At 41.5% G+C, this 26,503-nt stretch overlaps 3 protein-coding genes across 9 annotated transcripts in view; 2 read left to right on the forward strand and 1 right to left on the reverse strand.

Moving 5' to 3' along the window:
* SH3BGRL (SH3 domain binding glutamate rich protein like) overlaps positions 1–3,675 on the forward strand; it is a 42,977-nt gene extending 39,302 nt beyond the window's left edge. The window contains exon 4 of the mRNA XM_081180230.1: positions 1–3,675. Coding sequence (XP_081036356.1) covers positions 1–33 — 33 coding nt within the window. The 3' untranslated portion in view covers positions 34–3,675.
* Positions 1,643–8,540, reverse strand: LOC308579296 (SH3 domain-binding glutamic acid-rich-like protein 3). Its single transcript, XM_081180231.1, has 3 exons — positions 8,352–8,540; positions 7,603–7,770; positions 1,643–7,090 (listed from the first exon to the last, which is right to left on the reverse strand). The coding sequence occupies exons 1-3, from the start codon at positions 8,397–8,399 to the stop codon at positions 6,989–6,991; spliced, it is 318 nt and encodes a 105-aa protein (XP_081036357.1). The 5' UTR covers positions 8,400–8,540; the 3' UTR covers positions 1,643–6,988.
* On the forward strand, positions 8,537–21,915 carry LOC308579285 (TLR adapter interacting with SLC15A4 on the lysosome-like; the record flags this gene model as incomplete). Of its 7 annotated transcripts, XM_081180212.1 has the most annotated exons (5): positions 8,734–8,800; positions 9,969–10,047; positions 15,157–15,325; positions 16,382–16,473; positions 20,647–21,915. In XM_081180212.1, the coding sequence occupies one exon, from the start codon at positions 20,698–20,700 to the stop codon at positions 21,610–21,612; it is 915 nt and encodes a 304-aa protein (XP_081036338.1). In that variant the 3' UTR covers positions 21,613–21,915. The 7 variants fall into 7 exon arrangements, with proteins under 7 accessions (XP_081036342.1, XP_081036338.1, XP_081036340.1 ...); XM_081180216.1 differs by lacking the exon at positions 9,969–10,047 and having other exon boundaries at positions 8,537–8,800; positions 15,150–15,325; positions 20,647–20,681; XM_081180214.1 differs by lacking the exon at positions 16,382–16,473.
* Positions 21,916–26,503: the final 4,588 nt, after the last annotated feature.

Below are 26,503 nucleotides of genomic sequence, written 5' to 3' on the forward strand. Positions count from 1 at the left end.
GAGGCAGAAGCCCTGGCGAAGCAAGAAGCGTGAATATTTTCCCCTGTGCCTAAAGCCTTAAATGTTCTGCGAAGGGAAATTTCAACAGCTTTTTGATACAATAGCAAAAATATCTATGCTTCAAGAATTCCACCCCCACCCCCTATGCTGATTGCTGCACACGGCATCCCCACTATACATGAATATAAAATGGAAAATGCCAAGTGAAAACTCAAACTTGCCATGAAGACAAAGGGTGTCATTAAAGGAAGTGTTTAGAAATAATGAATTTCCCCCCACTTGTTCACCCAAGTGGTGCAATCTGCTTTTTGGCAATTGTGTAATTTTTTATTTTATTTTTTGTAAACTTAAAAAAACACCCCACCTTATTTTACTATTAGTAATGCAAATCTGTAGTTATACTTGTAGATCAAACAGCTGAAACAGCAGCAAATAATTCTGTTAATCAACGCCAGTGCCTCAAAAACATTACTGAAAAAATAATGTTGGTGTTTCTTTAAATGTGATTTTTGAAATACAAAAAGTTAATGTGTAGTGTAGTAATAGTTGTAGTTGCTTGCTGAGGTTAGGATATTTCTTCATTTGTAGGATGCATTTTGAAATTGTCTACTGTAATTTTTCAGCACACAGCTTAGACCTTTATTAAAAATGCCTTATAATTCTCATTGGAGTGACCAATGTGAGAAATTCTCACAAACTCAAGGTTTGATTACATTATTATATATCTGTTTTTCAAGGACCTGAAAATGCCTACTTGTGTAAGATTTTAGTGCAGTCATGGTGAAATGTACATAACAAACCATATTACAAATAAGCCAAAAAAACACAAGAAATAAACCTGCTCTGGTCCTCATCGTCTGTAAAATTTGAAGCCTTTCATGCGACGTTTTGCAAAAAAAAATTCCATTCCACTTTGCTCGTGTATGTTTTAGAACTTGAAAAGCATAATCAAGTTATTGCTATTTGGAATAATAGTCATTCTGAGTAAATCTTTGCTGCTTTGTAGGAAGAGAGATACTGAGAGAAAATGCCACCTCTACAGATTTGTCAGCGTGGATTTGCAATGCCATGAATCTGCTTTCAGCAATCTTTGCTCATCGTGTTGATTTTCATTTAGTGCAATATTGAGCTGTTATCATGCAACAGGCAATAACCTCACTCAGAAAGCATTCTGGGGGACTGATTCATCGAGGCCTCTAAGTTGGAAAGTAATCTTGAAGACTGTGTGCCAAAGCTCTGATCCAGTGATACCTTGCCAAACACCTTTTGTCTACTGGCCACAATTTATCTCTTGTCCCCTTGTATATTGAACAAAGATGCTTTCTAATCTGTTGATTTTGACCTTAATAGTCTACTTGATCCTTGTTACCATGCATTTTCTTTTCAAGGGTTTTCCCCCGCTCCCTTAATTGGTGTGTTTATGAATGGGATTCATACCAATTTGCAGGACTGTCTACTGTATGCAAGCGCTCTGAGAATCAGGCTTCCTTTTTGGACATAGTGTAGCTTGTCACCATCTTATCATTTGTTAGACCTGGGTGATGAGCTTGAGGAGTAAAGTCTCCATACTCCAGAATATTTGAGAAGACAGTGGAGTTTAAGAGAGAAAGCATTTATGTGACTTCCCTCGCTGACCTGTGTCCCCCCCAGTAGAAAATGTTGGATGCAATGTTTGAAGAAATGGGTGCAGTCCAAAAGCAGCTGCTGCCTTATTTTACAAGCTCTGTAATGTAAAAGAGTTGGAAGCATAGCAGTATACGGAGTAGCTTTCAATATTTGCTTTAGCCCAAATGCTGTTTCAGATCAGGTTTCTTAGTATGAGCTCTGTTTGGATTGGAAAATATGTTTCTTTCTCCCCTCTTCAGCATGGATTCCCCTTTCTGTCTTTTGGGATGTGATTACTGTAGCTTGCGGTGACATCTGAATCGGAAAACTATGGGTTATTGCTTGCTTGCAAGCTATGGGTTGCAAACCTACTTCAATCCATAGTCTCAAATCATTGCTCAGAGTGTCTTGCTGTCCATTCTTTTCCTAATTATTCATACCAATGAAACAAGAAACCAGGACCACTTCCAGACAACTGCAGTTGGGATTCAGTTGCATGCCAGCAAATCTAGGCTACACCTTTAATGTGGATTTGGCACTCCTGAACAATAAACCTACTTCCCCCACTCCAAATGATTTTCTTTCGAAAAGATGTGATTGGAAAATGCACTGTAAATTGTAGCATAACAGATGTTTGACGTGATGTAATGTAACCTCCCCCCCCCAAAAAAAAATACAGAATGAATGCTTGACAACAGTGCACACCATATAACTTGCCCACAAACATTGTGCAAACAAATGAGGTTGAATGCCCAATAAATCACTTGTCTGGAAGTGACCTCGGTAATGGAAGCGCGACCAGTGCACAAGATAGAAGGAGGGCTACAGAAATCCATAGCATGTTCTTCATTCTCTGGGACTTAATCAGGGGATGAGAAACCTCAGGCATGGGAAGCAAATGTACCTTACCTGTGGGAATCTTCTCAAGTCACATCAGCCCGCTTTATACCTATTTAGTGTTTTTGCCAGGATATAATGTGCCCTTAAGCTCTGATCGTGCTTCTTGCTTTTCTAGATGAAAGATACGGAGGGATATGTGAACAAATTGTTGTTCCACTTTTGCTTCTGTCACCCACCACTGGCATGCAGCCCCCAGAAGGTTGTCTAGAAGGTCATGTGGCCCTTTGGCTGAAGAAGGTTCACCAGTCCAGATTAATCATTCATGTTTCAACCAGATTAGAGATATATAGGCAGCAATTTTAATAACTGAGACAGGTGGCCTACACCCATGGGGATCTGATTCACACATTGTATTTGCACATGTGTGCCCAAAGTGATGTAGGACTGCAGAAAGTAGGGTGAACCAATGGTTTGTTTCCATGTTTTGCCATACAGTAGGAAGCCATCTCTTTTTGCCCGTCTCTTTCTTTGTCCTCCAGTGAATTAGCATCTGGAGATGCTTCAGCTCTAACAGCACTCTGTAGTAAATTGAGTCAAGGGTGGGATAGGATGATTCCTGTTGGAAGGACAAAAGCATGAACACATTGCATCGGAAAGAACAGTGGCGGCCTATTGAAGTTGTGGTCCATGTATTGAGCTTGAACAGATGTGTACTTTTAAGTTTCTTGCATGCATTTTAGAAACTTTGGACTCTGTTGTGGATGTTGTTTTTCAGTTGCTCACTTTTACAAGTGAGATAAAAAATTGCTTTCCTTAAAAACGTGGCTGTTTTAGGACTTGTAAATATAACTCACATGGAGTCAGCACTGGGAAAATAGTGCTTCTAAATTGGAATGTAAGTCCCCACTTCTCTCTGTGTTGAATGGTGTGCAATGGTACAAGATCTTGGGTTCATGAGTCCCCTTACCACCTTCACTCTCCTTCCCAGGAATGTGGCTTCTTCCAAACACAGTATGGGAGGGTGGGAACAAATATTCTTACGTAAATCATCATAACTTGGCAGTCTTAGGGATATTACAGCATGGAATATGACAGCCAATTTCAGAAAGCAATTTTGACATTTACTTTTTATTGTCATTTCTACAACCAGTAAGGCAACGAAACATCTTAGATTGTCATATTGACTCATGCCATAGTATTGCAATAAAGCAATTCCAAACAGCCTCCAAATTTAGAATTGTTTGTGTTTTGTTTTGTTTTTTTAAAAAAGAATTCGCAAACCCATCAGAATCCCTGCAAAAACAGCACCTGTGAATGTTGGGTTAATGTATTCATAGAATATTGAGACTTTGCCAGTAAGAGGCAATGGCTAGTAGTTGGTACCATCATATTATAATGGAATTCTCCATCTTAGGGTACAGCTACAATTGTGTCTTAAATGAATTTAACTGCCAATTAGATAAATTCACAGAAGGCCTGTTAGCTACATCCATTAGCTAAATCCATGCCTGTTAGCTACGGTTGCTAAAATGGAACCTCCAGTTGATCTCTTTAGTATCAGTGGCTAAGATCTGAAGTTGGGCAGGATAGCTGCCTACACTTTCTGGAAGCTTCCAACCAATCACTGTTTGGAAACCAGATGCTAGAAGAGGTCTTAACATCATATCAAAGGTCAAAGTAAGTACAGGCTTTCATCCGTGCTGTGAGCCAATCCCTGCTGCTGCTGCTGCTGCTGCTGCTGCTGCTGTTGCTTCTAGGATTCAGTTTTGTTCAGTCACAGCCATTGTGCCCAGTTTTGATCTTGATCCTACTGTGAATCCCAGTTCAGGTCAACTTTATCATGTGTTCTGGGAAGAAAATGTTCAATTCTGAATCTTAGTGTGCCATTTATTATCCCTGGACTGCTTTGCAGGTTCAAGTAGCAAGCAATGATTCGAGGAGACATGGTGATAAATCTGTAAGAAGCATTATTGCTAGCTTGTTAAAGAAAAAAAGATTGTGCAGTCCAGGCTGCCTTGATGGCAATCTTAGGGCACAATAATCCAGCAAGAGGCTAATTCTCATTGAGGTATACCCCTTTATGTGATTCATTGTTGTCCCATTCTAAAATGGTAGTACTACTACTACAGTGGTACCTCGGTTTTCAAACGTAATCCATTCCGGAAGACTGTTCGAGTTCCGAAATGTTCGAAAACCAAGGACTCAATAGCTGACAGCTATCTTGCACTCAGCGGAAGCCGCGTAGCATGTTCAACTTCCGAGGTTTGTTTGAAAACCAAAACGTTCGACTTCTGAGATGTTTGAAAACCAAGGTACCACTGTACTAACTATATAATTCATTCTGTAACTATAGGCCATAACTACATTATGCAAAAAGAAAATTCCCTGTTTACATGGAGGGTGTGGGTGGTTGTATGGAACGGCATTCCATACAAACCACCATGAGAACTAAGCCAACATCTCCTTTGTAAGCATTTGCCTTTAAACTGCTTTTTGAGACTTGGTAAAATTGAATTCTTGTACTTTATATTTGAAACCTGAGATAATGTACTCTTTCCTCAAGTAAGGACTTTCTTGTTTTTATTAATAATAATCAGGCTTGTCACTTTTAACAATCTTGGGGTTGTTTTTTAAGGTTTTTTTTTTAATTAATGACTGCCTTTCCTGTTTATGTTTATGGGATTAAAAAAAAAAAAACCTTCTGTCCCCTTCTGTGATCATTCTGGGTCCTGGATTAGAAAATCAAATCACAGGATGTTCTGGTTCTCTCTTAATATACATATATTTCACAATTGCTGATTTCTTTGAAGGGTATTTTGTCTTTCTGCTAAGTTAGTCTTAATATTGGTAATCAACACACAGCAATGAAAATCGATTTCAAAAAAATCTGTAGTAACAGATGTACTTCTGCATCTTTCCGTTCACTCCGTTTTGTGTTACAGTAGTATGAATTTCATAATAAAGATTTCTACCTGACACACACACACATACACAAGCTTTACTGGTGTCTTGTTTATTTGTATTATCTAACATGCTTCCATGTTAGAGACACTGTGGCCTTCAGCTTTTCCCTTTCCCTTTGCTCCAGCCTACAACAGGGGATCCCACTTCTACTGTGTTCTCTTATATTTAATCATGTATTCTAAAAGCAGACAGAAATGAAGCCCAAATGGGCCACTGAAAAAGAAGAGGGAAATATTGGCAAGTACTGAAAAACCCTCAGATCTGCTAAAGTATTCACCAAAAGAGTCACAAAATCTTAGCTGATGGAGGGGTAGATGATGTTGGGAGGAAAATGGCTTGCAGTAGCTCTGCACAAGAGAGTTTTGGTTTTAGGAAGTGGTGATGAACAGCAGCATTTTGGTCCAAACTACATGTGGCATTGCATACATATTTTTGCATTCAATATGCATTAAAAAATAAATAAATCACAAAGCACCCCCAGGGTAGTGGTGATAATTACTAGGGTTATAATAGTTGAGGAGGGGAGATTGGACCCTTTCATAGGCACAAAGCTTTCTTATACTGAGTCACACAAATGGTCCATCAAGTTCAGCATTGTCTACACTGGCCAGCAGTGGCTCTTCAAAGTTTCAGGCAGGGAACATTCCCACCTGGAGATGGAACCAGGGACCTTCTCCATGCAAGCCAACCCACACCTGCAGCCTACTTTCCTCTATCTAAAATGGAATGCCACAAATGACAAAGGAGGAAGGACACATACCCAGGCTCCTTTTCATCTGAACTCCAAACCATCTTGAAGCTCTTGTCTTAATTCTGTGGGCTGTATCGTGTTGTGTATCATTCAGTCTTCCATAAAATAATGGTTCTTTCTGTTTGTTTGAAGTAGTTCTATGAACTACCACATTGGGCACACTGTATTTGAATAGTTAAAACTATGACATTCGCTCACACAAGAAGCAGCAATGTCTATCAGTTTGGTTGGCTTCAAAAGAGAATTAGACACTTTATGGAGGTTAAGGCTATCATGGCTACTGAGTATGGTAGTTATGCTCTGCCTCCATAGTCGGAGGCAGGTTGCTTCTGAATACTGTTTCTGGAAATCACAGGAGATTGCATTCAGATCCTGCTTGTGGGCTTCCCAAAGGTATTAGATTGACTGCTGAGAAGAGGATGCTGAACTATAAAGGCCACTGGCCTGATCCAGTGGGCTCCTATGTTCTTAATGGGCATGAGACACAAAGGACTGTTAACAGATCAGCTGATTTTGTATACACTTTGGCTGCCTTTTTAATTGAATATTCCATCCAGATGTGCAATATTTTCCAGTACCTATACTCAAAATGTTTTTTCATAGCTAAAAACAATGTGTTTCCACTGAGCTTCTGAAGAAGGTAGTGCTGAACGTTGTTTCACAGAGAAGACGGCATGGCACTTGAAGCAAACGTTATCCAAAAAGCTGATTTGTCATTTGTGCAACTAAGGTATTTATAGCTTGGATTTTTTTTGACACGCAGGATTCACAAATTTCATCTAAGTCAAAAAACTGGACAATATTTTAATATCTATGTGGAGCCACATCTCAGATGGAAATCCCTTCTCTTGCAACACTGTCTACCCTTCCTATCTTCAGGAACTTCCTAACTTCTTCATTTTCAGTTGCTTCATACAGCATCTCAAAATCCTAAAAACAAATGCAAACAGCCCATTATATAGATTCAAGAAACCAACAAATCTGGTATGCATAATGGTTACAGCCATCTTACCCAAGATGGTGTTCTCCAGATGTTGCTGGACTACAACTCCCATTATTGCTAACCATTGCCTGGAACTTACAGGATCTGTAGTCCCAAAACAGCTGGAGAACATCAGGTTGGATAAAGCTTGGACCTGAGAGGCTTGGATTCAAATCTCCAGTCAATTATAAGGATTGCTGGAGCAGTCACTATCTCTCAACCCAACTTGCCCTCCAGGATTGTTGTAAGAAGGCAATGGTGCTCAGATATTTGAGGAAGTTTGGGCTAAAAATGCAATAAACAATAGTTCAAATGGATAAAATATAATTGTGGGTTAGCTACTGTGAGAACAGAGTGCAGGACTACATGGAGCTTTGGCCTGATCCAGTAGGTTGTCTCTTATGTATCTTAGCTGCTTCGTGTGTGTGTCTTTGTGTTTGTGTAGAGTCTGATCTCTTACCCCACAATACTCCTCTCCATTAAATATTTGAGGTGGAATCGCATCTGGCTTCCCAGCTTTGTCCCTCATCTCTTGCAGCAAACTTTCACTGATGGACACATCCACTAACTGGTACTTCATACGATTTCCATCCAGAATGCGAATGACATCAGACTGCCTTTGCTTCACCTAGGCAGAAACAAACATTCCTGTTGAAGATGGTAGCCCTGAATCATGGAGCCTCTCTTACATGAAGGAAAATCACCCCCTACCCCATATAGACCTATAGGACCAGTTAGAATCTATTTTCACAGTTCAGAGACACATTTCAGCCACAAACAAATATAAGTACTTATTTCCTACAAGGTGTCTGTTTTTGAAAATTGAAGTTAGCATTTTTTAATTTGGGGGGCAGGGGAAAGCAGTGCACCCAAGTAGTTAGCCTCGCCCAAGGCGTGAAATAGCCTGGCACCAGCACCACTCAGAAGAGAGCAAGGTTTGTGCGTGTGCCTAGATAGATATGTACAGCCAAAAGTCCAAGTAAGAAATGGGCTCCTGTTTTTCCAAAAGGTGCATTTGAGCATGTGCAGAGTGCCTTCCGAGTAGACGTGCCATGGGGTTTCTCTAAGTCACCCCACACCTGTGCCACGAGCCCCTCCTATTCCGCGCCAGATGATGGACACACCTACCCAACCCTCCGTTTGGTGGCTCTATCGCTGCATCCCGGGGGAGGGGCATCTCTACCTCTCGTCTAAACCCTCTCCTCTCACCTCCCTGGATCCTGTGACACTGGTGTAATAGACCCGAATAGTGCCCATGCTCACACCGGCTGAGGGCCCCGATCCTCGTTCATCCACCTCCTCCGCCCACTTTAATTTTATCTGCTCCGTCCTGGATAAAACTATCCCTACCGCCCGCCCGCCCGCCCGCCCGAGCCACAATCTTCGCAGTTGCTATGGAAACGCAGCATCTCCTGCGCTGCCTGGATTTTATCCCCCTGCCCCGTTCTCCGCCTGTAAGCTCACCGTGCTTTCGGATTGGTCTGCTGGAGCTGCCACTCAAAAAAAAAAGGCAAGCCCTCACAACGCAGGCCTATACGCTCTCACGTCCTTCCGCCTCCTGGTGGTTGCTCTCTGGCGCCCCCAAGCGCGGCTTGCGAGGAACGGCAGGAGTTTTTTGTTGTTTGGAGGAAAAGGTTGCGGGAGGGCGCGGGACAACGGTGATTATACCTTGAACCGCTGCAGTAACCATTCCTTGCTCTGGTGGTGGCTTCACTGCAGAAGGGGTGGGCAATCTGGTGCCCTTCACGGGTGTTGGATTTTCATCAGCGCCAGCCTGGTATGGCCAGCAGTTGGGGATGATCAGTGAACTGTAGTCCCAAAACTGCCAGAGGGCACCAAGTTGGAAGGGACCCAGGGTCATCTAGTCCAGCCCCCTTTTGCAATGCAGGAACCTTAACTGAAGCACCCATTGCAGATGGCTATCCAACTTCTGCTTTAAAGTCTCCAGCGAAGTGGGAACTTGTAAGGAATGGGGGAACAGCCACAGCTCTGTGGTAGACCATCCGCTTTGCATGCAGAAGGTCCATAGCTGTCAACCTTCCCTTTTTTTGTGGGGAATTCCCTTATTCTAGCGCTGTTTCCCTCTGCTATCCTGGATTGTTAGATATCCCGTAGACTGCCCCTGGAACAGATGAGGCTGCTGATCCCTTATTTTCGAGGCTGCTGATCCCTTATTTTCAAATCTGAAAGTTGGCAGCTATCAGAACGTCCCTCCAGGCAAGGCTGGGAAAAGACTCCTTTCTGACACGTGGGAGAAAGCTGCTGGCAGTCCGTGTAGACAGTTCTTAGCTTGATGAGCCAATTGTCTGGCTACCACTGATATAAATAAGGCAGCTAGCTCCTGTGTCCCTGCTGCCCGAAGGAACAAAAGACTTAGCGCCTTTTCTACATGGAACATGTAAGCCCTGGACACTGGGGCACAAAACTGGTATCGCCTCAAACTCTTGCCTTGTGATCCGTTTGCCATAAAGGCTGGCCATTGCTATTCTGCCTTGCCAGGAGTGGAAAAGGTGGAAAACTGAAACAAGTAGGCCCATTCCTACTAGAATTGGTCTATGAAACTGCCATTGATTTTATTTAAGTTATTTATATTAATAAGGCACCTCATTCCACTCCTCTTTCCCTGCCCTGATTCAGGAAGGCTGAGAATTGGGGCTGGTGGTTAGATGACCAGATGCCTGCCTTTAAAAATGTGGGGAAGGGGGAAGATTTGTGATGAGCAGCTTCAAGGCTTGGTCGGAGATGTTGGAGCTGACTTGGAGCTTACATTCACCTCCTAAAGTCAACGAGATCTAATGAAGTGTAGTGTTTTGATTGTTGACCCAGACCAGCTTCAAATCCTTATTCAGCTGTCACCTTGGATCAGTCACCAACCCACCTGACAAGGTTGTTGAGAAGATAAGTGGTGGTAGAACCATGCATGCCAGCCTGGCATATTTGCAAGGGCTGCTGCTTGTCTTATAATTAGCAAGTGGAACCTGCAGCAAAATGTGGGGTGCTCCTGTTCAGAATTCTTCCTAGCCTGTCTTGTCATCTTCTAGGATGCTCCATTTCACCCTCACTCAATTTCCTGCTCCCACCCTCTCAACAGTCAGCATTCCTTGTTCCCTGAGCATGCTCAATCCTCATTAGGCTCTTTGGGATTCCACCCCCATTAAAGTTTTTTGTACTTCTTAGGGTTCTCCCAAATCTGTAGATCTCTCGTGTGTGTGTGTGTGTGTGTGTGTGTGTGTGTGTGTGTGTGAGAGAGAGAGAGAGAGAGAGAGAGATACCAATACGCTTTTGGACTATGAAGTATCCACATGCAAATGGTTTTCCTTTTATGAGGATATAAAGTTAAATTAGGGACGCGGGTGGCGCTGTGGGTTTAACCACAGAGCCTAGGACTTGCTGATCAGAAGGTCGGCAGTTCAAATCCCCGCGACGGGGTGAGCTCCCGTTGCTCAGTCCCTGCTCCTGCCAACCTAGCAGTTCAAAAGCACGTCAAAGTGCAAGTAGATAAATAAGTAACGCTCCGGCAGGAAGGTAAACGGCATTTCTGTGTACTGCTCTGGTTTGCCAGAAGCGGCTTAGTCATGCTGTCCACATGACCCGGAAGCTGTATGCCGGCTCCCTCGGCCAATAAAGCGAGATGAGCACCGCAACCCCAGAGTCGGCCACAACTGGACCTAATGGTCAGGGGTCCCTTTACCTAAAGTTAAATTAAATAATTTATTTGTTAAGTGTTATCTATCTCAGGAAGGAATACAGCAAGGCAGATGGTTATGAACATTCATTTTTTACAAACATAGGTTATGTGTCTTCTTCTTCTTCTTCTTCTTCTTCTTCTTCTTCTTCTTCTTCTTCTTCTTCTTCCCGCTGTGAGCCAAATAATGACAATGACCATTTATGCAATTATAGATGAGAATGTAATAATCTATTGTGGGAATACAGGAAGTAGCCTAGTCAAGAATCTAGTAAGACAAAAAGGAAGGAGAAAAGTTTCTGTGTTGCAAGGAGGTTGGAAGGGGAAATGAGCCAACTGTTTGAGGGGTTCTAAATGTTACTGGGTTTGTGCACTCCCATGGAAAAAAACTTTACTAGCCTTCACTGTATACATTGAGTACAGTGGTACCTCGGGTTACATATGCTTCAGGTTGCATATGCTTCAGGTTACAGACTCCGTTAACCCAGAAATAGTGCTTCAGGTTAAGAACTTTGCTTCAGGATGAGAACAGAAATTGTGCTCTGGCAGCGTGGCGGCAGCGGGAGGCCCCATTAGCTAAAGTGGTGCTTCAGGTTAAGAACAGTTTCAGGTTAAGAACGGATCTCTTGAATGAATTAAGTACTTAACCTGAGGTACCACTGTATCTCTAACCAATAGGTCTCCCAGTTCTGCAAGACACACTGGGCACACTCCAGTCAAAATTAAACATTTTTAAGTCTTAATGGTTTCAGTGAGGTAGATCTAAGCACATGTTGGAATATCCCATTGAAATCTAGAAATATTATATATTGTAATTATATTAGCTTTGGCTTAATTTGCTTAAAATGCTTCAACTCTTCCTTTCTGGCTCTGAACAATTTATTTCTTAATGCAGGTGAACCCCTACACAGACCATTCTTTCGTGATTAGGCTTCACAATATAATATAAATTTAATGAATAATAAAAAAGAATAATTAGGAAATGCTTCTGATTGTCTGTGATAATTAGTTACTTAAAGTATTTTAGATCACCCTTCAACTGATGTTCCCTGGCAAGCATGAAGTTTAAATTAACATACAGAATAAAATAGCAATAAAAACATAAAACTACAATAATATAAAATTAGGCAGGGCAACACACAGCAACAGTTGTATTATAAGGCTCCAGTTCCTAAAACAGTTGTATTATGAACCCCTAAAGTCCAGGGAGAATGGATATGTTTTTAATTGATAGCAAAAAAAGATTTATCCTCGATGATACCTATCTCCACTGGGAGAAAATTCTACCTGTCTTGAATGTGTGCATCTGTCACACAGTCAGTATGTGTTCAGACATTTAATAAAATAACATTAGCATTCATTGAATGCCGTAAATCTCCCTCCCTTTTGCAAATGATACTTTTCAGCTAATGGGGTTGAGGGACCAAAATTGTGTAAAAAAGCTTGCATCTGGAGAAAGAGAGAGAGAAGGCAAGTGAGCTGTGATTTATTTTACTTAAAGGGATTCCCTTTGGAATGCAGTTGCTGTCTTTGGAGAAAGGATGACCAGTTGTCCGCTTTTAGGAGCCTGCTTGCTTCCAGTTGGTTTTGTTTGTATATCTGTAAATATACAGCTATTATACAATAAATGCCCAGTATTCTCTCATCCAACTAATCTGAATTCTCCAATGTAACCCTGCCCCCAGATGTCTCACCTTTCATGGAAGTTGAGAGTACTTAGCATTGGTACCAACAGTGGAAAGGAGAAGAAAGTAAGACAATATCTGTGGGATCAGGCCAGAGACCCATCATCATCCAGCATCCTGTTTTAAGAGTGGCTAATCAGATGTCTGTAGTAAATCTGAAAGCAGAACCCAAGGTCAACAACACGCCCCCATTTGATTCCCAGCCACTGGTATTGAAAGGCATAACATCTCCACTGATGAAGGTAGAACATAGCCATTGTTGCTAGTAACTACGGATAGTCTTATCCACTATACTGTATAAGATCTCTTTCCTTGGGTGATTGAATTCAGGTGCAGCAAACAACAGCCCTCAAAAGAGAAATCATATTCCAGCAAAGCCCAAGAGCTTCAGCAGGAATTAGAATTATCACAGTGCTAGTTCAAGAGAAGCCCAAAGGAGGGTCATTGGAAAGTAAGATGAGATCCTTCCTGAGGAACCCCTCTGCAAGGGATTAAAACTGACCCAGAATCCCAGCTACAATTGGGGTTGGTAAAGAATCATTGTGGATGGACACCTGGCTATCTTGGATTCTAAAGTCTTTCAGTTAGTATCTGGAATCAAAAGGCTTTGGCTAACCCAAAAACAGACAGGAAAAAGATATCAGGAAAAGAAACTGCAAGTAGTAACAGTCAACGCTGAAAGTGGGTAAATTAGGGTGGGACCAGCTGCAATCTGGTGAGGGAAAACCTCTTACTATGCAAACTGATGCATTCAGAAGACAGTCTCCATGTGTTCAGGGGAGCTTACTACCAGACCCAGTGCAGGGTTACAGACTTATAGACTGTTTTATCCCGTGTTCACATTGTAAAAACCTTCATAGGAGGAAGCCAGCCATTGCAGTTTGTTTAGCCTGGAGATGCAGCTTTTTCGGAGGTATGCAAAATAGAGGTATAGAATTGGAGACACTCTTGTTGACTGTGCACTAGCTGCATTTCAGGACTAGCCCAGGTAGTACTGGAGAACATATCCCCCAGACAAGAGACAAACGTATTGGGGACAGCCAGTACTATATAATATGGAATAGTGGGTCACTTGGTTTGGCTCAGTTCAGAAGTCATGGGAGAATACTGTTGTAATGGAGCATTTAGTTGATCTGAAAAGGAAACAGCTCCCTGGGAGTGAACAACATCTGGAAAATGAGGGAAGCATTACCTTGCGAAAATGAGCCTCGGTTAGAAGGAAATGGGAGAGCCTCATAATCAGAATGGAAACTGCAACTCTATTACTACCTAACTGTGACTAAATCACATTGATAACCCAGTTTTAAAATAGCTTCAAGCCAGTCATCTTGATTTAGGAACACACGTGATCCATGTTCCTCCTTTTCTACATCCTCAGGATGATACAGGGAACTGGCAGTATTCAAGCGCACTAACAATGCCCTTGCCCACATCCTAAATAAATAGTACAGTGGTACCTCGGGTTACATACGCTTCAGATTACAGACTCCGCTAACCCAGAAATAGTACTTCGGGTTAAGAACTTTGCTTCAGGATGAGAACAGAAATCGTGCTCCGGCGGCGCGGCGGCAGCAGGAGGCCCCATTAGCTAAAGTGATGCTTCAGGTTAAGAACACTTTCAGGTTAAGTACAGGCCTCCAGAACGAATTAAGTACTTAACCCAAGGTACCACTGTATTCACTGCCAGGATGAGTTTTTGCTGCATAACGTGGAGCCCAAATCTTTCCACCTACATAAGCAAAAGTCTTGCTGTACTGTTCGAATACCATTTTGTGCCTTCATCTATTCTGCTGCCCCCTCCACTCTGCACCAGTCATGCTTGCTGTTTCCCCCTGCTTCATGGTAGGCAGTGGAGCCTGGTCCTTTTAGGGCAGATAGGGTACTGCCCTGTCCCCCTCAACCTGCCTTCTTACTTGCAAGCTGTCCAAGAGGTGGTTCTGTATGCCCACCTTCCTCCTCCTTCGTCTCAGTGCTGCCTTCATAGAACCCAACAGGGAGGAGGAGGAGGGGAAAGCTAGAACTCATTGGCTCTTTGGTTCTGGCTCCAACTACTGTTGGCCTCCATGCCTTCCATCCTAACCAACCCCAGTGAGCACCAACCACAATTAGTGGAAGGGCTGCCACTGGTAGTACTCCAGCAGAAACATTCCAAGTAAACTCATTCTCCATTTGCTGCTTCTTCTGTAACAAAAAACAACAGCATCTACATGCAAGAGGGAACTATTCACAGGCTTACTACGGGAGTCATAAGATTTGCAGCAGGCCTTTTTTCTTTTTGGAAAGAGGAACCCCACCCCCGCACCCCAACCAAACAGCCCAGACTGAGCATACTCAGTGGGCATTGAACTGACTGTTGAGAGGAAGAAAATGGAAAAGGGAGCAGGGAATGGAGTTTCCTGGAAAAGGATTAGAAACCTGAAAAGGAGCATTGTATGCAGCAACATTTTATTGCAGATCCCACCTGCAAAGACGATAGACAAATCCCACTCTCTTTCCCTGTCACAATAATCCTTCCAGTCACAGCATATACAAGCGACACACCCCAGCAGCAATTCCCACTTTGCATATAAGAAACACATTGTACTGAGAAGAGTGAAGTGTAATTATTGTTTCAGTAGTCTTCTGTATTCTGCACAGGGCAAAGACAAAAGAACTGGGCGCAAATCTAATATCAGAAACAGCAATGTTCAGAAACCGGTGGAAGAATATGACTTCAAAGAGAGTCTCCAGCATGTAAAGGCTGAATTCATCGAGAAGTACAGTTCTGTCATCTGTGACCTACATCAGGAAAACAAGTTTTTATTCTACTACAGGTATTAATTGGCTAGTTAGAATGCATGAACATCCACACTGCTTTGTGACTGACCACTGTCTTTATTTCGCAAACACATAAGCTTTAATTTTAGTCAAAACTTTGTGCAGAAACCTGTGGACAATTCAGTATAAACTTGTCTATGGGTCCCTCCAGACATCCTTTTCGTTGCACATTCGTAATGCTATGTGCTCATGATGCTATTGGGTCAGTCATAAGCAATTCTGTTTACGGTACTGTTTGTGCTTGCAAGAGTTTTGGGCCAGTCACACTGCTTCGTTTCCAGTCAGTGCATATCCTGTAACCTGCTGAAATCTGGTAACTTTTTATATACATGTGCTTTATTTTAGTTCTGTTTTTGTTGTGTAGCCCTTGGCAATAATGCAGTAAAAATAACATATAGTATTCCTCAATAATGAGGAAGCATCACAGAACAAACTGAAGCAGAACGTGTTCACAACTAATGCATGATTAGTGTGCCAAAAACATGTTGCAGAATATACCCACAAAAAAGCACCCGTGTGGACAGGCCCTGTCATAATCTGCAGTTCTTGCAGTTCATATTACTCTGACCTCACTGCTTATTCTCTCTCTCCGCTGACTTAGCATTCCTTGCATCTGACAAATTAGACCTACGTAGTTCACTAAAGCTTCTGTCACAATAGATCTATTGGTGCTCAAGGTGCCACACAAGACCCTTTGACGTATTTGCTGGAACAAACTAGGCACAGCTACCCCTCTGAAAACAGGAACTGCAGACATTGAGAAATAAAAGATTCTACATCTGAATCCATTGAAGTTGGAAGTGGCTGAGTAAACTACCAAGGTTTTCGGTCACTGAGTTTGTACACAGTTCGCAGCCCCATAGAAAACATACATGCGGACCCAGTAACAGAGAGAAATGAGATTTTAGACATTTGTGGTAAAGAACAAAAATGAAGGAATGTAAAGAAATCTGTAGATATGAAATAGAACTAACCCCCCCTTTTTCTTGCTGAACTATGTTTAAGAACAAGTTCAGCTAAGTCATCTGATTCAGGTTATATTTTTAAACCAGGTCTAGAAGTTGGAAAGATGCACAGATGCTCCAAAAGTTGGATTTATTAAGGAAAAGCTTGGAACTAAAGATCAATAAAAATAAGGAAAAAGGCAAGCAAGAAAAGATGAAATATGAAGTTGTCCTCCAAGCTCTGGTGCTTAAGTAAAAATCTAATAAGCAAGTCTTCCATTATAGTAATGAATTATGCAGATAGGATATTTATTAATAACTTATTGTGAAGAAGATTGTGCATAAACCATATGTATAGAAATGTTAACAAACATTTTCCTTACTAACTGTATGTTTTTCAAATATGCAATTTCATTGTGTAATTTATATTTAGTTATTAGTAGTTTGATGCATTTTTCGAAAAACAAACATCCATTTATATCAGAAGTGGCTGTACATTGGTTTTTTACAGGAACATTCAATTGGCTACAGTGGAACTTCGGGTTGTGAACATGATCTGTGCGGGAGGCACGTTCACAACCCGCAACATTCGCAACCTGCAGCGCCACGTCTGCGCATGCATGGGTCACAATTCGTTGCTTCTGTGCATGCGCAAAGTGTGATTTAGCACTTCTGTGCATATGCGAGCGCCAAAACCCGTTCCGGTACTTCCGGGTTTGGCATGGTGCGCAACCCGAAATCGCATAACCTAAAGCGTCTGTAACCCGAGGTACCACTGTATTTACATAGCAACTTGGGAGGTGGGGAGGGGAGAGAGGCGATAACTTCACTAAAATGCTACAATGGCACATTTAACACAGTAGATATACTTTGGACCTTTATGTGTCCATATTGAATACCCTCAGTTAAGAACTACAGTGGTACCTTGGTTCTCAAATTCCTTGGTACTCAAATGCCAAAACCCGGAAGTACTGTAAGTATTCTGGTTTTTGAATGATTTTCAGAAGCCGAACATCCAATGCAGCTGTGGGCTATTGTTTCCAAGACACCTGCACGAATCAGAAGCTGCGCCTTGGTTTTTGAACATTTTGGAAGTCAAGTTTGGTGCTTTTGTTTTTGCTATTTATTTTGCATTTTTGTTTTTGAGGCTTTTTCGGTTAATTTGTTTTTGTGACTGTGTGGAACCCAGTTCAGCTACTGATGGATTGATTGATTGCGTGACGGCGGAAATGGATAAAAGCCCCCCATCCAAACAATGACTATCATCAGTGCAGGTAAGATTTTTTTTATTTTTATTTTTTTATCATCTACAATACTGTCTTATTTATTTTATAGTACAGTACATTGATTATTGCTTTTATTTTATGGATTAATGGTCTTGTTACATAGTAAAATTCATGTGAAATTCCTGTTTTAGGGGTTGTTTTTAGTCTGGAACGGATTAATTCGTTTTGCATTGCTTTCTATGGGAAAGCGCACCTTGGTTTTGGAATGCTTTAGTTTTGGAATGGACTTCCAGAACGGATTAAGTTTGAGAACCAAGGTACCACTGTACTGCACACTGGGCTTTCAGGTCCAGCTTCTTGTAGAGCAGAGCAATGAACTAAGTTCACTTTCGTTATTGTCTGGTTCCCATTTCCATGGATTTACGAAATTACTCAAGTAGCAACCGTCACTTGGAGAATATGAGTTTTGTTTGGCTTGTTGCCTAATACTCCTTTGCATTAAAAAATAATAATCATATCCTCTTTGGGGTATGTTGTCACTGGAGGTTAGATCACATATTTTTCCATGAGGGTTGCATTCTGTACTAGAAGAAAAGGGGAACAGGATAGCTCACTAGACAGTTAGTACTCAGAGGATCTTTGAAGAAGGTAGAGACTAAGGAATCCTCTGCCTCCAGTTTTGCTTCTGTTTACATTACTGGTTTTACAGAGCATGTAATTCTTGCCTTCCTGCAAAGGTATGTTGTGTACTTTTATCACTATTTATTCTATTATTATTATTTTTTAAAAACCAAACATTTCTTGTACTTACAGTGCAACACTTCTGTTCAGAAGAATGTCCCAATTTTTCCAGTGGATTTTACTCTCTGGCCATTTGATTTAGTTTCGTAATTTCATCTGCTAAACTGTGTTTATGTTTGTACTTTTGTACACAAATTGCAAATTTCCTGACAAGTGTGTTTAGGACGGCAGCTTTCAACATCTCAAGGTTGCAATTCTATGCTCATTTCTAATTTTGAGCATAAGTGCTGCTTCATTATTTTTAATAATCAGTTACACATATTCATTTGTAGATGTGTAACTGTATCACAGGAATATGAATTGGTTTGATTTGTAGTTAAGATTCAGTTTGGAGCTAAGATTGCTGCTTCTTATGTTCATCAATGAGAATCTTTTTTTTTTTTTTTTGGCTTTGTATGCATATTTTAAAATGTATGCATACTTTTAAAGAATCCTGTGAACTGTAGTTTGTTATGTGTGCTAAGAGATGTTGGGAGACCCCTAGTCCCCTCACAAAGCTACAATTCCCAGAGTTCCCTGGCAGTGGGATTGATAGTTAACCCTCTCTGGTAATTGTCACTCTGTGTGGAGAACAGTTGTGCTTTAACAAACTCCCAGTTCCCTTAACAAACCAAAGTTCCCAGGATTCTTTGGGGGAAGCCATGACTGTTTAATGTGGCAAGATACTGATTTAAATGTATAGTGTAGATGGGGCTTATAAAAGTATTTTGATTTATGGATGAGAAACTGGACAGAATCTGATGTTTCATTTATTTATTTAGTTGCTTATATTTTAATTTGCCACCTTCCATTCATTTAACAAGGATGTGAGAAGCCCAAGTTCAGGTCCTGCCATGGCCCACAGTGTGGTTTGGGCAAACTGAATATTTCTGGCCTCACTTTCCACAGCTGATTTCTTTTTAAGGGAACTATTGTGACTTACCGTATTTTTCACTCTATAACACACACTCGACCATAACACGCATGTAGTTTTTAGAGGAGGAAAATCTGTAGGCATGCCACCCGTAGGCATTCCCTCAATAACACGCACAGACATTTCCCCTTACTTTTTAGGAGGAAAAAAGTGGGTGTTATGGTGCAAAAAATACGGTACCTTGCAGGGCTGTGGTAAAGGTGAATAAGACAAGACAGCAGATGTGATATTTGCACTGATGGTTTCCCCCTAGTTTGTGTCACTGTTTTTAAGGTTTACACTTGACCAACGGTAGCTGGGTATAAAGGCGGCAATCCTTTATCTACTTTAATGGGAGTAAGCCCATTGAACTCAGTGGGACTTACTTCTGAGTGCAAATGTATAGGGTCACACTGTAAACTATTGTAAGATCCAGTTGAAGTCTACTGCTGTTTCCCCTGGGGTGTTAAGAAGATCCCAGGGAAAATTCTGGAGGGTATCTGTCAATTGTCCTGGGCAGACAGAGTTGGGGAAAAGCAATGTTCTCCAACCTGGCATCCTGCCCCAAAGTCTTTGGACAGCAGCTATTGTCAGCCCTATCCAGCACGGCCCATGCTTAGCTTAGAGGTAATGTGAGTCAGAGCCCAACAGCATTTAGGAAGCGAGTGAGTTAGGGAAAGCTGCTGTGGAGCATTTTGCTGCTTGAGTTCAACTGCGTGCTGCAGGACTGGGGAAAATGTTTGTTTATTTTATATTCTTTATTGAAAAATAAAAAGTACATTATCACAAGTACAGAGAGTAAGATAAGACACAAAGAAGAAGAAGAAGAAGAAATAGTACCCATGTAAAAAACAAAACAAAACAGAAAAAGAAAGAAATTGTATACATTACAAAAAGAAAAAAAATGTTACTGTAGTTAACCAGACCTTAACCTAATATGGTATTTATAAAAATGAATTCTAAGTATCATTAAATTTGTCCATGGCAAGTCTACGTTTGTTTGCAACTTGTTCATGTGTAGTGAGTTTGCACATACCTTTAATCCAATCGTGGAAAAGAACCACATTTTAGTTTTTTTCCAGTTCACCAATACCTGTCTTTTTGCTGCACTAAGGGTGCAGAGAGTCCATTCATATTGTCCCTTTGTTAGATTCCATGTATTGGGTATATAATTCAAAAGGATATTTTCCTATGCAAATTTCAGATTTTTCTGTACAGTTGTGTTGATTGTCTCTATTACCTTCCACCAAAATTTTATCAATATAGGGCATTGTACAAACATATGTTTTAGAGAAGCATTATCCCTGTTACATCTCCTGGAGCTATATGCCTTAGATAGTCCTTTCATAAACAAGTGTAATGGAGTCAAGCCCAGTAAGTTCTAACTGTTATTTTTTGTTGTATGAGCCTTAATTTCCAAAATGACTTCATCTGCCCCTCACTTTTTTTTTAAGGAATATTATCTACAATACGAATTTGACAGCCTGCCTCAATTCACAGCCAGAATGCTAGCAGAAAGCATACTCATCAACTTTGCCTACCAAGAGGAATGGCCAGACAAGACCCACCAATCCCAGACACTAAGAGAAGTTGGAGAAGACCCCTGGCAAAAGCAGTTTAAAGATACAGATGCAAATGGAGACTTTTGTACAGAATCCAAGAAGCAGTCTGCAGAGAAGGTGGCACTGATGTGCTGCGACAAGGAAAGAGGCCAAGAAGTTCCCCAGCAGAATTTTCTACAAAAGCCACCTGCAAGAAGATGCAACAATATCCCCCAGTCAACTCCTCAGTGCATACCAAGACAAGAGCAACACTGTGAAAATGAGCTGGATTTGTATAGATCTTGGTCGGGTCAAAGCCTTTACCAGAACTATCCTGATCTGCATATCGGAGGAGATCACATAGCTGACCATACGTGTGATTCAGGTTGCATCATGGACCAGACCTATGATGGATTGTCTGCTGGCCCTGTTTTGTTCTCAAAAGATATCCCCTTAGGACATTCGCCTCTAAATGAACCTGTGTTGAAATCCAAGTCTGTCAAGTTCTGGCATGGAGAAGAGGTTGGGGAGAAAAGCATGACTTTCCACAAGCAGCCTCTTTCAAACTCCATACTCAACAACTACATGGAGGCAGAAGTCCAGGAACTCTATAAGCAGTTTTTGGAAGAAAAGCTGACCAGGTGCAGTTCCTTAACTCACTTCCTGACATCGAATATGCTGGTGAATAACATCAGTGAGGTGAACCTCCAGCTGCCTCATGAAAAACATGGTGAAGCATCCAAAGCAACACAAACTCTTTTCCATTCCTTAGCTCGGCTTGGTTTGCAAAACACTGGCAGTGGAAACAGCAGTGAATTTAGCACTCCAAATTTACAAATCTCAACACCACATTGCAGAAGGAAGCCCTCTGTGATGTAGTATGCATCATGACAGAAATACACGGTAGAACTGTTGATTTGTAAAGACTGTTTGGTTTAAACAAATTAGCCTTTAAGGTAGCAGAGGGCTCTTGCAACAAAACCAGCAACAGGCTGACAATCACTGCCTGTTCGGTGCTGAATCTCCAACCATTGTACCCTGGCCATAGAAGATGAGCTTGTGATACAAGCAGAAACTAGTTACACTACTGGAGTTTTCAAACAAAACCTCTGCATAGCCTATTAATGGTTGATTGTGAGCTGCTATGGAATTTCAGTGCTATTAAACATCTGCTTTATACCATTTATTGTTATCCAACTGAGATTTCTTATAAAACCCAGCTTCTAACATTCTCTGTTTGCATGGTACTTCTGTCTATGATAGTGATTTATAAAGGGCCCTTCCAGACATCTTTTTTTGCGCTTTCATGATGGTACCAGGGCAGTTATATGCAACCCTACTTTTAAAGTTTTGGGTAGGACATACTGCTTGGTTTCCAACTGGTGCATATCTTGTAACTTTCTGCTGAAACCCTGTAATTTTTTATATACCACAAATGGTCCAGTTTATTCTTTGTCCTGCTTTTCTTAGGCTATAGTGCAAGAATGCCCCTCCAGATAGAGGAAATATCGCAGAACAGCTTACAAAGCGGAATGAGGTGTTGATGGTCCAGTATAAATCTACCATTATCACTGTTGCATCACTGACATGTTTCAGAATGCATCCTTAAGAAATACCAGTCTTTAGGAGCCCTTGTAATGTGCATGGTGTTTTGAAGAATACAGGAAAGCAGGATTCTGCCCTGAGGTACCTACAATCTAAAATTCAACATAGGAAAGACAACAAAAAGTAGGGGAAGGCAATGGAGGCAGGGGTAAATGTGAAGAGTATTGGTTCACTTCAGTTACGGATACTCACATCATTATAGACTGAGAGGCTGTGCTACAGGAAGGCTCATTCAAATAAAGCTACTTCTAGATGTAAATGTTTTACTAAGGATACCCCAGCAGGTTGATTGGGTGAGTTTCCCAGGGGGTTTTAAGGATGGCAGATAGGACACCCTTCTACTCACAGATCTTTCTCTGTCCTCTGCAAACTCCTCCTCCTGCAGCTGCATGGTGTGTGGCAGGGATATGATTTCAGTCCAGTAGGTTTTAAAAACAGTCTTGCTTAGGGCATCTGGATTTGAGGGAGATGATTCTAGGTGGACTTTGGAAGCAGTCATTGCTGCCAGTTTTCACTTCATTTGTGTTATGGAAAGTCATAATGGAACTTTCCCAAGAAGCCCAAATGTGCTTACATATAAATAAATCTGAATTGTTCTACTGAAATACACACACTTCCCCATCATGACATGTTCAAATATATATTTATGGAACAGTTGGACTGCTTAAGGTCTTGTGATCTTTGCAGAAAAGCAGAGGAACAGAAACAAACCAGGACTTCTCCTTTCCATAGCTGATTTTGACATGCCATATTCTTGTCACTGTGGAAATCCTTTTTATAGAGCTTTTCTGCTCTTGAAATGCAAACCTTTTTCTCCATTGGGCAGTATTTAGTGAGGATGTAATCTTTCTGGGCACTGTGACAAAACAGCTGCTGGGAAGTGTTGTAGGTTAGTGATAGCAGAGGCGAATTTAAGGCAGCACGACCAGGGCACTGTGCTGAGGGAGAGCCTTCCTGTCCAAAGCCCTGTAAGCACTTGCCCAGCTTTAGGGAGAAGACAGGAGGACCAGAGCCTCTGCTCCTCCTTCCCCAAACCTGGCACCTTGCTTACCTGGTAGGGCTAGGCAATATCTGGTTTTCAACTTCGCAATATATCACCAGCTAAACATTGTGATATGCCAATATATTACAACGTCTGAAATAAGGATGGAGACACTGGATGGCTCCATGGTTTCCCCCACATTGTGATTTTGGTATAACACATATGCATCATGATTCACAATATACTGCCAGGTCAAAAATTATGAAACAGATATTATGATATGGACTTCAAACCAGTTTTGGACAATATACATATTGCCCAGCCCTATTATCTGGTTTTAGGAAGGTGGTACAAGAGGTAGGGGTGTGTGTAAAATTTTGGCTTTGCACAGGGCGCCATATTGCCAAGGTCTGCCGCTGGTGCTAGAATATTTGTTGTTGTTTTTTAATCATATTTATTAAAATTTCCAATAATAACAGAATAAGAAAAATAGAGAAGATAAAGAAAAGAAAGAAAAAGAAAGACAAATTTAAATTCTTACTTTCATAACCTTCTTTCTAGGACTCCTTCCTTCCCCTCCCGACTGTATTCCCCTTTCCCTAAGTTGGTTCCACAAGCTCTCATTCCCAATTAAAACCTAATATGTTTAACCCATTAGCCAATTTAAATTTATACAATCTTACCATCGCTCCTCATCTTTAACAGAAATAGAAAAAAGATTTTCCCCCAAGATCTGCCCCAATTTCCTTCCACGAATTCCCCCTTTTTTTAAAAAAAAACATGATAGATCAAGATACCAAAATTATATAAAGAAATAGAAAATAAAAGATATAAGAAGATTCAAAAAGTTGGTTACATAGCCTTTGGATTCCAAGATTCCCCCTCCCTTCCCCGGTTTGAATTCCCCATGTCCATCAGTCTGTATGTTATCGGCCTGGAGATCTCAAGTCCACAGCCAAATTTTTCTCATTCCACCTTGCCGGTTTTCTTTAAATTTATTTGTTTTATTGATGTTTAACTTCAAAAATCCAGTCTAATAGAGGCCTTTAGTTTCCTTGGTCTTTGTTGCTCCTCCCATTGTTCTTTCCGTGTCGTAGTTGGTCCTTTGTTCTTTTTATTCCTTACTTTCTCAGGTTTCTTGTCTTGTTCAGCTGCTAACACGTTCTTATTCCGAAGTCTAGTATCTCTACAGAGGTTTGTTATTCAGGAACAAAAACTTACGTCCAGTCCCTTCCTTTCTTCAATAGAAAATTCCATTATCTCCTTTTAATATAAACACCTCTGTAGACAAAATAGTATTTCAGTTTTGCAGCTTTCCCAGAAGATAAGACCTGTGCACATCCCAGAGTAGTTTTCCACATACGACCGCTTGTAATGTCCCGAAACCCCTCTAGGGGGATTGCAGTAACTTTGTATCCTCTAATCCAAAAGTCAAATTGTTGTTTCTTCCCCCCCCCGACAGTTTGTATCCATATTATATCAAATTGTAACAGAATTAACCAGCAAAATACTTGTAACAAAGTCCTCTTTATATTCTCAAGATTTGACAGCTACTTTGACAGCTGTCAAATTCTCCGTCTCTCTTCGCCAGGTTCTACGAATCGCCCCGGTTCCCAGGGGGGGGGTTGCCTTTTCCCTCTCACCCTCCACTTTTCTCCTCCAGCACAATTCTTGTAATTTCGCATCGTGGAATTAATAATTTTTATCAGCAATAAACTTCTGGATCGATCTTGGTTACCCAGTCCTTGTTTTAGCATGTTTACAATCAGGGGGGGACTGACTTCCTTTTTAGATCGCCCCCGCTCGTGCCGAATCCGAAAAAAAATTCTTTTTTTCTCCTTTTATACCCGGTTACCCAATTACTCACGGGTTGTTGTTAAAAGTCCGAATTTCCAATGGAAGAAGCCAGCGCTCTCCGTCGAATGGCATGCGGCTGCGCTCGGCAGGGGAAGCGGAGGACTCATAGCACCACGCCGCTCCCCGGCACCCGATCGGAAGCCTTAAAAAGGCTCCTTCACGAGTCGGGAGGGCGCTAGCGGTGACAGCCGAGTCACCATGTCCACGGGCTCCGTGCCCGTGGTTTTTAAGGGTCCCCGCGTCGCCGGCGCGGTAGGACCCAGCCCCTGCCGAGCAGACTCCCTCCGGAGCTCAGAGGGAGTCCGCCATTCAGCGATGGCGCCAACCCGGAAGTCTGGTGCTAGAATATTTGCTTTGCAATTGCCTGAGGTTCATTCTTCTGCATTTCCTGATAGGGGTGGAAATGTCCCGTGTTCAAAATCCCGGAGAGCAGCTGTCAGTCACTGTAGACTATACTGAGCTAGACGGACATTACTGGACTTGGTATAATGCAGCTTCCTATATTCCTAGCTGGTATTCTGATTCTGCATCCAACAAACTGATCTATGGCTGGATGATGTATTTCTGGCCATATGTTTTAAAGGGGAGGAACATAGATCCTTATAAAGTTTTTAGCACAGGTTTAGGAGAATTTTAAGAAACACACAGTACAAGAACTGCAAAGTTGAATAATTCCTGATCTTAATGGATGAAAGAATGTTGCGCATGTTAAAGAGAGAATGGAAGTTCCATAAGGACTAATTCAAGAACCAAGAAACCACTTTTAAGGGTCACAAGTTATAGAAGAAAAGTAGGTTAAAAAAAGTTTTGTTTTATTAATTTCTTCACTCAAAATATTGATTAGATGGACTTTAGCAGGTAGATGATAAAAATATACCCCTACCTCAGAGTAAGCCTCAATAAACCCATTGACCCTTGTTTCCTTCTAGATTGCCAGTCTGGCTGAGATTTATTTACTTACTTAAGGTATTTGTATATCGCTTTTCAGGCAGACCTCACAAAGTGGTTCACGCTCCAAACAGAAGTGGATGGTCCTTTATAAAGTAGACCAGGAGGTACTACCTTATGCCGTCCTTTGTACGTGGCTGGAATTACTACGAATCCTAGGACTGGGAAATTTTCTCTGGTTTAAGTCCTTAATTTCACTATTGTCATGGCCAATGAACTTGGGCCTCCTCTGTCTTGTTGATCTCTCCATTGATGAGTGTAACAGAAGTCCCCGTATCTATTTCTATGGCTACTGGATGATTATTGGACAAAACAACTATTTTATAAGGCTCCACTATTTTGTCCTTTACACAGTAAACAGTGTGGACCTCCTCATGT

This window comes from Podarcis bocagei (genome assembly GCF_964188305.1).
Source record: "Podarcis bocagei genome assembly, chromosome: Z".
Lineage (NCBI taxonomy): Eukaryota > Metazoa > Chordata > Lepidosauria > Squamata > Lacertidae > Podarcis > Podarcis bocagei.

Coding starts and splice junctions, on each gene's coding strand:
- LOC308579296 (XM_081180231.1), bottom strand. CDS start 8,399: ATGGGCACTATTCGGGTCTATTACACCAGTGTCACAGGATCCAGGGAG. Junction 7,771..8,351: donor GTGTCACAGGATCCAGGGAG/GTGAGAGGAGAG, acceptor GTTTCTGCCTAG/GTGAAGCAAAGGCAGTCTGA. Junction 7,091..7,602: donor ATGGAGAGGAGTATTGTGGG/GTAAGAGATCAG, acceptor ATTTGTTTTTAG/GATTTTGAGATGCTGTATGA.